Source organism: Melopsittacus undulatus, chromosome 3 (genome assembly GCF_012275295.1).
Source record: "Melopsittacus undulatus isolate bMelUnd1 chromosome 3, bMelUnd1.mat.Z, whole genome shotgun sequence".
Lineage (NCBI taxonomy): Eukaryota > Metazoa > Chordata > Aves > Psittaciformes > Psittaculidae > Melopsittacus > Melopsittacus undulatus.
This window is the reverse complement of record NC_047529.1, coordinates 66,608,841-66,622,728: the sequence shown is the minus strand read 5'-3', so window position 1 is coordinate 66,622,728 and position 13,888 is coordinate 66,608,841. Positions and strand designations below refer to the sequence as shown.

The 13,888-nt window shown below is 37.7% G+C and overlaps 1 protein-coding gene across 1 annotated transcript in view; it reads left to right on the top strand.

The window, feature by feature from the left end:
* Positions 1–13,888, top strand: part of TRDN (triadin) — a 226,918-nt gene that overhangs the window by 68,016 nt on the left and 145,014 nt on the right. The window contains exons 10-12 of the mRNA XM_034060756.1: positions 3,140–3,199; positions 4,579–4,773; positions 10,117–10,176. Of these exons, the coding sequence (XP_033916647.1) occupies positions 3,140–3,199; positions 4,579–4,773; positions 10,117–10,176 (315 nt within the window). The remainder of the gene's footprint in view (positions 1–3,139; positions 3,200–4,578; positions 4,774–10,116; positions 10,177–13,888) is intronic.

The window sequence follows — 13,888 nt, the reverse complement described above, 5'->3', positions numbered from 1 at the left end:
ATAGATTTTCAGTGCTTTTATAGTTTGGGAGACCATGGAGATGAGTATTTAAAGTATAAAGCTCTTCTAGTTCAAGGTGTGCATTTTTTGGATGCTCTGATTTTTGCTTGACTAGGTCTTGATCATCCCGAGTAAACTCTTGCTCAGCACATACTTCTTGCTTAGTTCTCTTGTTTTGATGCAGAGAGATAATTATGAATCATTCTTGTGCAGCTAAAGAAATAAGCCTATGACTATAATATTTGCATTCCTTGATGTCTTTTCCTTCACAATGGGATTCAGTAATTTACTTGCAAAGAAGGCTTTCTCTTGTGTATCAGTTTTCAGTCTGGGACAGACCTAACACAGGAGTGTTTACTGTCTCTCAGTCTGGATCTTCTATCACATCCAAAAATAGATTTTCATTTTCCTGCTTTTATTTTTTTTTTTGCAATAACATTTTCATTTCAGTATATGATTTATATTGTCCTCCATGGCTTTGATTAAGATTTACATATCTACTAATTATCATATATATTCTAAAGCAATATCATGTGTGAGATGTGATTTTCAGCATTCTTTTGACTGATAATGCCATCTTTAACCATGATTTGGACGGGGGGATTTAAATATCCAATAAATTTGCCCTGTTTTGCCATTTTTTAAAGATTAACTTTTTTTATTGTTTGGCATTTGAATGCATTTGCTGTGAGATTTTCTTTTCTTTTTTTTCTTTAATGCGCATTGCTTTTCTGAAGCCAGGTATTTCTGTAATGAACTTAGGTTTCAGTCATTGCCTCTTACTTTTATTCAGCTAAGCTTTGAAAAAATATATAATGCAATACATCACAGTAACAAAGTAACAATCTGTTATGGAGTTTAGATTAATCTCATGATGATGGGATGCATGAATTTAATACGTTTAATTTGAATCTGCTCAGACAATATAGATTCAAATGTATAAATCAGTCTTTATTGGAGCTGACCTTACTCTTGAAGACAAATGCAAAACAGAAGATAGGAGTGAAGAAAGAGATTACAGAAAATTACAGAAAAGTAGAATGAAGACAAAACTCTAAAAACTTTGAAAGGTAGCCATTGTACAGTCTCTTTTAAGAGGATATTTGGCCATTTTTCTACTTTCAGTGTCTAACTTGAAAGTGTATGTTTTTTTTAATAAAGTGAAATCACATTGTAGTTATCCAGAGAAAATAAAAGCCCATAGTGTCCGTGTAGATTTGAAAAGCAAATAACTTCCAAGAATCACTGAGATATTCCTAATGAGCAGCCAGCCTGCTTACCCATTTATCTTCAGCTAGCTAACCAAATAATCACTTAGAGCTTTAATGTGCTTAATAACAGCCATGACTCTAGTCACTGGCTGGAAAATTTTATGAAGAATTTGGCCATTTTGTAGCTAAGTAGATTTGCTGCAGTGGTGTGACATACAGACCTTCTACACTCTCTTGAGTGCTTCCATGCCATGCAAGTCCCTATGGGTAGACTTAGTGCACTAGGGCACTCGTTGCCCCAGTGCTTCTAAAGGCACATTTCTACTGGCAGTGTGCTGCTGAGCTATATCTATTCCCAAGCTCACTCCCTTTTGTCTGGTGTCTGCTCTAAACTGGATCAGTTACCACGGATGCTGAGGGCCTATTTCAACCACTTTGCAGTCCATAAAAGATGAGGATGCTCAGGTCCAGGCCAGTTTAAGGGAACAGGAGTACTGAAAATCTGGTGGTTACTCCCCCGGCAGTCACTTTTTGTTCAGTGAAATGCGAGGGTACTTCTCCAGCCCCTGTTAAAGGCTGCAGAAAGCATCTGTGATATGAATGCTATTTAAACACACCATCTAAGCAACAGCTATCTGTCAAGGTTTAAGCCCAGTAGCCAACTCAGCCACACAGCCACTCACTCACTCCCTCCACTTCCTCCACGCCCCTCCCAGAGGGACGGAGAGGAGAGTTGAAAGAATGTAATTTCCACAGGCTGAGATAAGAACAGTCCAGTAACTAAGGTATAACACAGAACCACTACTGTTACCACCAATAATAATAATGATAAGGGAAATAACAAGAGAAGACAATACAACTGCTCACCACCCACCGACCGATACCCAGCCTGACCCCAGCAGTGATCAAACCCTTTCGGGTAACTGTCCCCAGTTTATATGATGGGCATGACATGCTGTGGTATGGAATACCTCTTTGGCTAGTCTGGGTCAGGTGTCCTGTCTCTGCTTCCTCCTGGCTTCCCCTCCTCCCTGGCAGAGCATGAGACTCAGAAAGTCCTTGGTCAGAGTAAACATTACTGAGCAGCAATTAAAAACATCGGTGTTATCAGAGCTGTTCCCAGGCTGAAAGTCAACACCATAGCACTGCACCAACTACTTAGGTGAAAAATGACTGCCACTGCTGAACCCAGGACACTATCTTAAAAAAAAAAAAAAGAAAAAAGAAAAAGAAAAACAAGATTAAATATCAATCATGGTTTATACAGGCAGCTATTCCAGTCTCGAATTCAGTTAGAGAGGATGTTGCTGCTATGTAGTTATCTCTTGAAAGAAGTGTAATTAGCTCTCAAGGCTGTTTCGTTCCAGCTATGTGTCTGGATGGCAACCAAGAGAGGAAAGATAAGAGTCTCTGCACAAAATTTTGACAGCCTTTCTGGGACATAGCAGTGTGTGTTTACACAGTGTATCCTGTGCAGACATGAACTCAGTCTAGCTGGGCTCTGAAGTGAGTACCAGGATTGTGGTGGTGTTTTTATGATAGTGAGCCCAAGCTAAGAAGAACACCTTTTGGCAAGATGAATGTAGCCACACAGCTTCCTGTTAGCTGGAGCACAAAAAGATCAAGCCCATGGCTGCTCAGAGCTTGAGCTGAGCAAATCTGTGTTATCTAGAATGTGCAGTGTAAACATTCCCTACAAATCTTCAGATCTGTGTAACCTACTTGTCTTCTCATTAGTGAGTCTCAATAGATATTTTGAAGGCTTTTACCCCAGTGTGTGAACCTGAATAAAATAAGAAAGGATTTTGCAAAGCAAAAAAGAGGAATCAGGAAGAAGTGTGAAACATCCCAGGATTTTGTTATGTTTTGCAATATTTTTGTATTCTTTGTGATTTTTTTCCCTAATGAACAATTGTACTCATTTCTAGTAATTCAAAAAGACAAACCTGAAAGACATGAAAAAGCTGAAAAGAAACCTCCTCCCAAAGGTATTTATTTGTTTATTTATACTACATTTTTTACCAGAATTTACATTAAAAACAATAAACTTTCTTTTACTGAAGCAGATAATACAATATGTGTGAAAAATCAGCTACATAATACTATAATGAAATTAAAATATAATTTGAAATAAAATGTCTCTAGAACATTCTGGAGTTAGTTCTATGCATAATCCTTCTAAAATCTCTTAAAATTTCAAAGATGAGAATTAAAGGTATGAACTTTTACTGGAAAAAGAAGTATGCCTAATTATAAGTGATCTGATATGTACATTTTCACTGTAACTAGTTAAGCAAATTCTTTCTTCATTAGCCATCAATTCTTAGTCATGCTACTGCTTTGTTTGGAAGTAGGAATGCCCTCATATAAATATCTGTATTCTGGTTTAGAATAGGTAGAACGATTCAGTTCACATATTGATAAAACTGCTCTAGTCAACCCAGTGGCTTAATAGAAATAGAAGTCTAGAGCCTTACAAAAGACAGATTTTTAGGCATACGAGTTTTGCTTGTGTAGTTAAAGCTACGAAGAAAACAGGAGTGTGAACATCATGCTAAAAAGATTAGTTTAAACCATATTCAGTGGCATTTTAAACTACTATTGGAAGTTCCACTGAAGTAAACTAGAAAAACACATATTGTCAACATTCATGTCTCAGATGAGACAAAGCTTCCAATACGGGTGAGAAGAAGAAATACTTCTGGTGTCACCAACTCCTGTGTAGCTTCAGACGCTGGTATTTACAATTTAGTAATTCTCCTTGGAAACTTTCCACTCTGCTGCAAGGTGCAATATAAATTGGACTGCCTCAGACTAGTCTTTCAGCCTGGGGTATTGGTGTAGAAACTCAAGAACTCAAGATTTTTTCAGCAGAGAAGTAGAACCAGTGCATAAAAGTGACCCTTACAAACAGCCACACTTTAAATCCACTACTTTTGCAGCTTACAGCTGTTTAGCTCTGATCTCTGAAGTCTAAAGTTACTCAGATTTACCCTGGAGGTACCTTACATATCTTTTTTTTTTCACAATGAACCACCTTTGCCTCCCTAGCTTATACTATGAAAGTTACCAGAAAGTCATTAGAAACATTTTATATATTTTACCATAGTTTACTGTATTTAGTATCTGTCAAATACTTGCTACAGGACCAAAGACAATAAAAATGCTTGCGTCTCATGTTTCTGTCCAAGTCTGTCTGGTCTGGGGGATTATACTTTTCATCAGGTCTGTTAATAATGAAGAAGTACTCAGTAGTGAAAGCGCAAGGTAAAATAAGTGCTATTGGATATTACTGGTGTGGGGAGGGAGGAAGTCTGGGAAGGGGAGGAAAGAATGACACTGAAAGCTTTTTCTTTTTCATCTGCAGAGGAGAAGAAAGTAAAGAGCACTAAAGTGGAATCAAAAGTTAAAAAGGACTTGAAGGATGGAAAAGGAGAAGCAAAGATAGCTGAGAAAGTCAAGCAGGCAGAGACTAAAACAACAGAAGTTGGGCTAATAAAGGCCAAACCGAAGGTTAAGGAGGAGAAAGCTCTTCAGACTGTAACTAAATCTGAAAAGAAAGGTAAAAAAACCCAGGAGGAAACAGATGAAGATCTTAAAAAGGTAGTAGGGAGGAAGCAGAGAGAATGGAGCTAAAGATGTCAAGGACCAAAGTCCACCCATGAAAAACAAAAATGCAGTATAAATAAATTCCAGATGAATCTCACACTGCTATGAGACTAGCGAGAATAAAATAAGTTTAATATATACCCAGAATGTTCTGTTTATCATGGCTAAAGATTTATTTTAGTTTAAATCCTTCTTTACCAAGGACCAATTTCTCCTCAGATAGTCTTCATGGATTTGTCAGTAACATTTATGTAGTGTATTTCTAGCAGAGTTATTTTGGAAAATATAGACTGTCCAATGACCTGCTGAGAATTTTGGTTTGCTTCTACATCTGCATATGTTTACCATAACAATAAAGAAAGTAGCAACAGAGGAAAGTAAATGTAATAGCTTTTTTACAACACATTATGTGAGGCATTGTCACCTTGTCAGGTAATGTATGACAAAGTGATACACCTGCTTGATGTAACTTCATGTGAATGGCTTCCAAATGTCTCCTAAAAAGGAAAGACATGTGATTACCCTGGTGAAAGGTAGAAATTAAGTGATAAAAAAAAAAATAACATGCATCATGGTCAGAGATGTTAACTATATGCTTCTCTTTGTCAGAGCTAGGCTGAATTCTTCCATTCCCAAGATACACTGACTAGTTCCTGATTTCCCTTTGGCATTCCCATGGCTTTAGGTACAATTTTGTATGAATGAAGGCATCAGGACCTGGCTCCCTGTATGAACTGCTACACTGCAAGCACAGGATTATTCTGACATTAATAGAGGGAGCTCAGCATTCCATGATGCACCTATTTGATCCTTTCAGGTGATAACTACGAATAAATTGTTATGCCAGAACACAAAAGCAGCCATCCCTGCCTGGATATTTGAATCTGCCTTGGCAGATTCTCTCAGAATTTCATAAACATCAGCTCTGGACACCTTGGGAGTTGCCTAAATTATACATTTCAGAAATCTGAGAGATGCCCCCTTTCTGACATGCATAGTGTGCTGAACTAGTAGTTTTGTTGTGTTCTAGTGAATTTGGAAGTTTACTTCAAATATTGAAGCCTTTGAGGCATAGAATCAAAGCAACATTTTTCATGCTGATTCCTGTGACCAAGCTGAAAATTCAGAAAATTGTCAAGCCCCTTTGGGAAGTACAAATCTCTTTCAGTTTTTGTTTGCTCTGACAGGGTTTCAATGCTCAGTGGGATCCATTCCATACTGTTCAGGATAAGGCTCTCAAAAAGCAATGGTGTGCAGATGAGGCACTTTACTCCCTGGCAGCAAAATATTTTAAGCAAGCTGGGGTTCGGGGTTACAGACAGCAACAGAGAATGGGTGATATAATTTTACTTATTGGTTTTGTTAGGGTTTTGTTTTGTTGTTTTGGTTTGTTTTTTTTGTGGGATTCCCCCTTTAGTTGATGAATGTTAGCAAAATTATCCATCTTCAAACCAAACATTAACAGACCACTTTGTATGTCTGTTTTAGAGTGTGATCCCAGTGACTGTGCAATGAACCCTGGCAGGTGGAGTGGAGGAAGGAAGAAGCCTCTTCAACTGCCCTTATCACTAGAGATAGGGCTACACACTTCCAATGAAAGCTACTTTTTCTACTTTCGTCCTTCCTTCTCCCACCATAATCCACTGTTGCCCAGCTGGATACTCTCAATTCTATATTTCAGTCCCACTGTGACCCAAGGTGAATATAATTTTGAAGTCAAAACAGTTTCACCAAGATTTTGTGAACCTGCAATCCTTACTTTTCCTTGCTCAGGGGTCTAGTTCTGCCAGCTTTTCTGCAACAAGGTAAAAAATATAATAGTAGTCACAGAAGAGCTGTCACAATTTCCCTCCTGTTTCACAATTCCCTACCCAAATTAAAATTTAAAAAGATAGGTCATCCCACAGGGTAAAGCAAATGGGGTCTACTGACAGAAATATCTGTAACTGTATTTATCAATAAGATTCTAGTCACAAACTTTGATGTGATTTATTACTACTCAGATGAATATTTGTGCCGCTATTAGAGTCATAAGGTGACAGCTATAGTTTGTTGTGTTTTTTTTAAACAAGGCAGTTTAAATTAAAATGAATTTTTAGCCATGAAGAGACATCTGGAAAACTGAATTAATTTAAAATTCCTTAGTTTTCGATCTTTGCTGATTGACAGAATTCCTGTGAACTTCAATGGGATGTTATAGTGCACCTTATTATATCACATATTGTAGAAATGCTGTTTTTGTTGTTCAGGGTTTAACATCCCGTCCTTTTTTTTTTATTTAAACAAAAAACAAAACAAAAAAAACCCCAACACAAACAAACAAATGAGACCACCAAAGCACAAAAAACCAACCAAAAAAAAACCCCAAAACCCAACTAAACTCAGACACCACACTCTATTTTAACTGTTGTCTGCATTAGTATGTTTAGGAAATGGACTATTTCAATATTTCAAGGCTGTGTGGAGACCTCATATCAACCTTAGAGTGTCTGAAGGAGGCCTACAAAGATTTTGGAAAGGGACTCTTCGTCTGTGACTGTAGTGTTAAGACAAGGCATAATGAGTTTAAACTTAAACAGAGGAAGTTCAGGCATGACCAGTAGGTCGAAGGAGGTGATCCTGTCCCTCTACTCTGCTCTCGTGAGACCTCACTTGGAGTATTGTGTACAGTTCTGGTGTCTTCAACACAAAGAGGACATGGAACTGTTGGAACAAGTCCAGAGGAGGATCCTGAGGACAATAAGGGGGCTGGAGTACCTGTCATACAAAGACAGGCTGAGAAAAGTGCAGCTGTTCAACCTGGAGAAGAGAAGGCTGCATGGAAACCTCATAGCAGCCTTTCAGTATCTGAAAGGGGCCTACGGAGCTGTCAAAGAGGGACTCTTCATTAGGGACTATAGTGATAGGACAAGGGGCAATAGGTTTAAACAGGGAAAGTTTAGATTAGGTATAAGGATGAAGTTCTTTACTGTGGGGGTGGTGAGGAACTGGAACAGGCTGCCCAAAAAAGTGGTAAATGTTCCATCCCTGGCAGTCTTCAAGGCCAGGATGGACAGAGCCTTGGGAAACACAGTCTAGTGCGAGGCATCCCTGCCCGTGGCAGGGGAGTTGGAAATAAATTATCTTAAAGTCCTTTTCAACCCTAACCATTCTGTGATTCTACGGATATTACTGAAATGGTGTGAATCGCTAGACTTTATGTCTATGTCACAACCTAAATAGAGCCACCACAGGCTTGTGCTCTGTCCTGTGATTGCCTATACATTTTATGTCCCCTGACACGGTTTTGCCCCATGCCATATAGCAGTCTTTTATACAAGCCCTCAAGACAGTCCAAGGTCTCTTCCCAACGGACAGCATGGATAAAGGCAATGGTTTTGGCAAAAGAGGCATAAGGAAAAGTCAGCTTTGTAGGCAAGAATTACGTCTTGCCATTTGCTTGCTGGGCTAAAGTATACGAATTGGTCCATTTTATTTATTAACACTTGCTGAGGCCCTATTTGCGAGCTCACTGAAGTCATTGCAAACACTGTAGTGGCTTTAGACAGGCTTACTGAGAGTGTAGATTTGTACACACTTGTTTTCTTACACATATGTTGCTACTTTTTTTTTCAGAAAATTAGCACATAGACTTAGTACAGATACTGCAGCCAGATTCTTTAGAATTCCATTCCTTAAGGATGGAATCCAAAGCTTGAAGCAGCCAGAATGATAAATTTGAATTCCTAAATACAAAAGTAGAAACTCTTATGAATAGTAATGAAACATTTTAAAAGCAGTGTTTAGAGCCACAACCCTCTGTATCTCTTGAAAGGTTTGCCCTGGATTCTACAGCACTGTTTAGTATCATTCATGCAATCTCAGTAACAGGAAATCACTGCATGGTCTCCTATCAACTAGTAGAAACAATTACATATTTGCTGAGCTTGTAAACCTAATTTCTACAACTGTATTGGAAATCTTACTTTGAAAGCTAAAGTTTTACACCCAAGGACTTCTATGGCAGTCAACATTATAAAGCAGCAATTGTATAAATGCCTCATCAACTAATACTGATGTTCATGTGAACTGTGTGAGAAAGAAAATAATATGGTGAATGTTATATACTTGTGAATATCATTTTGCATTTAAATTTCATTGTGGCTGCCAATCTTTAAATTTTAAATATTACAGTTTGCATAATTTTATTTTGAATTTTGCAAAGAGAAGGTAAGAAGCTTTGTAGGTGAACAGAAGAGAGATTAAACAGGAGATGAAAAGAGGATGAGATGTAACTTCTGTAGTTTAAGGACTGTGCTAGAACAGTCTAGGACAGACAGATGAATATGTCTAGCTCAAAGAGAGCTGGGAACTTACTAGCTAAACAGAGTTGGCATTTAGTTGTCAGCATTAACTTTCAAAGTTAATGTCCCTTAGAGTCCAGTCAGGCAACATGGATTTTTTTTTGGTCAAATGGGGAATCCAGAAATAATATTACTGGATATAATTTTTCTTAATTCAGTTACAACTGGTAACTTTTCTTCACTATTCTTAATATTAGAAATTTTTTTAAGGTCTTCAGCTCTGCATATGTAGGAGAAATCAATAGACATTCAACATATCTGAAATCAGAGTTTCATTTAGAGTCAAAAGCCTTAATTTCTCAACAGTGTAAATATACAGATATACAGACTCAATATACACATATATGCTTGTAAAGATTAGTGTTTCGAAAAAGTTCTGTAGTGAAATGATAAAATTCTGTGGAAAATTTCATTGCTACAGGAGTGTAAGTACAAAGAGTTCTCTTTATATCTCCTTTCACTAAATGGATGTATTGATTATACTGCTAAAACACTATTAACAAAACACTGTGATATAAAACTTTAATGAATTTTTCCGTAACCTGGCTGCGACTATTTGAAATGGATCTTTAAGGATACAAAAAGTCTTTGGGACCTGAGGCTAGGCAGCAGTTTGCACAGTACTTGTGAATGGGATCAGGATGTATGTCAAAGCTGAGGCTGTACACTGCTGGGGTATGCACTGCATGCTGCAGCCTCAAAAAAGAGTTGGTAGCTCTGGGGCACTGGTAGCTCTGAAGTGTTTTACTAGGAGGTTCAAATTACATCTGGACAATAAATTGTCTCTTCCTGAACATGTGAATTGTTGAAGGCCAAGAAAAAAAACAAACATCTAAGTAAAATTATCCCTGAAATGTGTCTTTGCACTGCCAAGCTTTATCTCACTGTTAAATAGAAACAACATTTTAAATGTGCTTTCTTCATTACTCTTCTTTTTCCTTTTGCTCTGTTAGATCAATATGCATTCTGTCGCTATGTGATTGACATGTTTGCGCAAGGGGATTTTTATCCAGGTACTTTCCTACGTCATTGAACTCTGCTCTAATATTCTTGTTTCTCTGAGAGTTTCTGCTCCTTTACGTATTAAAAGTGTGTTTTGTATTGTTGAAAGGTCTCACAAGTGCGACAAAGAGTGTGCAAATAGTTTTAATAAAGCATAAGAGCTAATGGCTGTATTATTAAAGCTTTTAGTTTTCTGTCTACAATGCATGAATTAAAATTAAGGTTATGTTAAAGAAAGTCAATGTAAGGCTATAAAAATTGCTGGTTTTCCATGCTTTTGTCAGCTGAAATGCAAGAGGAAAGAGGTCATTGTTTATAGCTTTTTTTGTTTGTTTGTTTTGGTTTTTTTTTGCTACAAACAGCAAAAATTAACCCCAGAATGCTTCGGAAATAGAGCTGCTATTGTTGTTCTTAGTATATAAAATATCTTTGCTGATCCACAACTTCTGTGCTTTATCTTCTATCTTCCCAAATTTCCAAGTTCATCTGTTCTAACACAGGCACTTCATACTTAGCCAAAAAAAGAAGCTAGAGCTACCAATGATGACCAAGCATCATCTTGTAATATAAAATCAATCTACCCTTACCTTAATTAATGGGTATTCTTTCTTCTGAAATCCAGTGCAAGAGGGCATACTATAGAGAAGAATTAACCATAGGAATGATAAGCAAAGATGTTATGAAAAGAGACAATGGTAGAATATTTAAGGGCCAACTAAGCTTTGCAGGCTTTGTTTAGTCAGTTATTTTCTCAAGAAGCTCTCCACTAGTACTTTTCTGAGTTGACGTGTTTTCTTATCTCTACCTGTGGCTTAGGTGCTCTCTTGACATGCTGTCGTCATTCAAACCCAGTGAGTAACTAAGTTAGCCACACAGCTGCTCACCCAGCTTTCCCTTCCCCCCTCCCTGGGTGGGATGGAGAGAAGAATTGAAAGAATATAAAACCTGTGGGTTAAGACAAGAACAGTTTAATAACTACAATTAAATAAAACATAATACTAACACTACTATGACGGCTACTGTTAATAAGGAATATAACAAGAAGGAAGATGTAAAACTAAATGGGGAAAGGGAAGAAAACCAACAATAAACTGCCATGCTGCACAGTACAGGTCTCACCATCCACTGAAAAATACCCAACCCATCCCTGATCAGGAATTGTTTCCTTTCAGATAAGTCCCCCCAGTTTATATACTGGGCATGGTGTGCTGTGGTATAGAATATCCCTTTGGTTAGTTTGGGTCAGATATCCTCTCCCTGCTCTCTCCTAGCTTCTTGGGCCCCTCCTTGTTGGCAGATCATGAGAGACTGAAAAGTCCTTGATCAGGGTAAGCGTTACTGAGCAAAAACTAAAACATTGGTGTGTTATCAGCACTGTTTTTAGATTAAAGCCAAAACACAGCACTGCACCAGCTGCTAGGGAGAAAATTAACTCTATCTCAGCTGAAACCAGGACACATGCCCAGGTCCAGTCAGAGTTGGGAAGTCCTGAAATGATGTACCTGAGAAACAGAGACTCTCAAACTAGGAAGAGGAAGGACAAAGATTTTTTTGGAGAGAAAATAAAGCTTGGGATCTTAGAGGGAGAACATTTCATGGCCTGCTCTCAAATAGTGATGTAGAGAGATTAGGGGCTCTATTAAAAGAGAGCACACTATTATATTGCCTCGAGAACTTTTAAACACAGACAGCTGTAAATAGAGGGACTGATCTAGGCTCAGACTGGGAGAAAGGTTAGCAAAATCCTCGTGACCTTCAGTTAAACTTTGATTTTAAAAATATTTCCCTGTAACCAGATGTGATTCCCCCAGTATGTGGCTTTACACAGCTGTAGCATTAATAAATCACAACACAGAAACTTGTATGGAGATCTTCAAGATCTCTCACATTTCTCCTGACATTTGCAAGTAGCTTTGGCACATATCTGAGCCTTTTTTTTCAGACAGCTCCCTGGACTGTTTGACATCTCCAAAGACAGAGCAGACAAGCTGTGGAAAGGGAGTTTTGGAGAATATTGCTTTTCAGTTTTGACCTTTCCAGTTAGGAGGAAACTGGGAAGACCGTGAAGGGAAGCAGGCAGATAGAGAGGGAAATCTTCAGTGACTTGAATTTCAGAAGATAAAAGACATACCTGTCTGCTCTTACTTCCCAGCGTTTTGCCTTGTGTCCTTTCAGTGTACTATGACAGAGTCATGCTAAGAAACCGCATCTTAAACAGAGGAAAATTGCTTAGTGGTCATTGGGTGGTCAGCCGGTCTTACAAGTGAACAGCTAGGGTGACAGCATGAGACCCCAGAAAGTAGAAATAAGTAATAAAGCAGCTTAAATAATCTGATTTGTAGGTCAAAATGAAAAGGACTGCCCCTTAACTCCGCGTTTCCTAAAGTCTACCTGTGGCTTCACCTGTAAAGAAACTGCTTTTTGAACTCCTAAGCTGTTTGCCAGAATCCGAAGTTAAATTATGTGAATGGCTGTTGTCATGGAGCCTCATACATTTGTGTGGGAGGTAAAATAATGCATTGCCTTCAAAACAAGCTTTAGTCAACCTGCAAGCCATAAAAGGCAATGCTAAAAACTCCACACCATTTCTCTGAGAAGCAAGGTAAAGGCCTTGTACACCCAGCTCTGTGGTCTTTATAGAAATCATTAAGAAGACTGCCACCAACCACTGCATAGTTAGTAATTTTTACTGCCTTTCTCAGGCAATGTACTCATTTCACACTGGCCTTCATGGACTGAAATATTACTGTAATTAATTTTCTTGAATAGATAAATGTGGGGGAAGCACCAGCATACTAAATCTCTCTATTAACCATAATATTCAATTAGCTTTAAAATCTGCTATATTTTATCCTTTTATCAGTTTATATATCTTATAGTAAATTACTTTGTCTAAACAAAGAGATCTGAATGCAGTTCAGTTAAGGAATTTAATTACAGTCATCCTGACACCAGAATACTCTGAAGCTAGGAAGCTAGGTATTATTTCTGTCAGTCCTAATATTGCACTTGTGAAAGAGAAAAAAAATAAAACAAAACAAAACAAAAAACAACACAACATTTTTCTCACAGAAAATTCCTTCACAGAAGTATATTGGCTTTTTGTAAGGTTGTTTACACCAAACATGAATTTCTGTCTTAAATTTGTAAAAGTAGTATTAATGCTCTTGCATTGATTTTAACAGAAGAGGCTGAAATGCGGTTTACTTACTCAAAGTTTTGTCATGTCTCTGTAGTCTTAGCTATAAGAAATTAATGAAATATATGTAAACTCAATGCAGTGAATTAATACGAATCCATAGAAGAGAGAATTCTTGCTATGATGCTTCATAAAGAGCTAGATGTTTTTTTGTTTCTTTGGCCAGCATTTGTCCCTGATTCTGGCTAGATTCATGCAGACATCCTGTAAATTTCAATAATTATCTTAATATCAGTTAACTTCCAAGACTTCTATTTTACTTTTTAGAAAAGCCATTTACAATAGATATCAGTGGAGTTTTAGGTATAAACTTAGACAGGTTTTCCTAAACCAGAATTCCATCTCATGAATATGACTGCAACAGGGACCTCCTCTGGATTCTACTGAGCCCTCTTGAGCTCTGTCATATACAGTATAAAAAATTGCTTTCTGATTTTATCTGATGAAGTATGTAGCTTGAGAATACTTTTTACTTTCAGTCTAACATGCATGTGATAAATGACAGTTTCTCAGAGGGGCTGCTG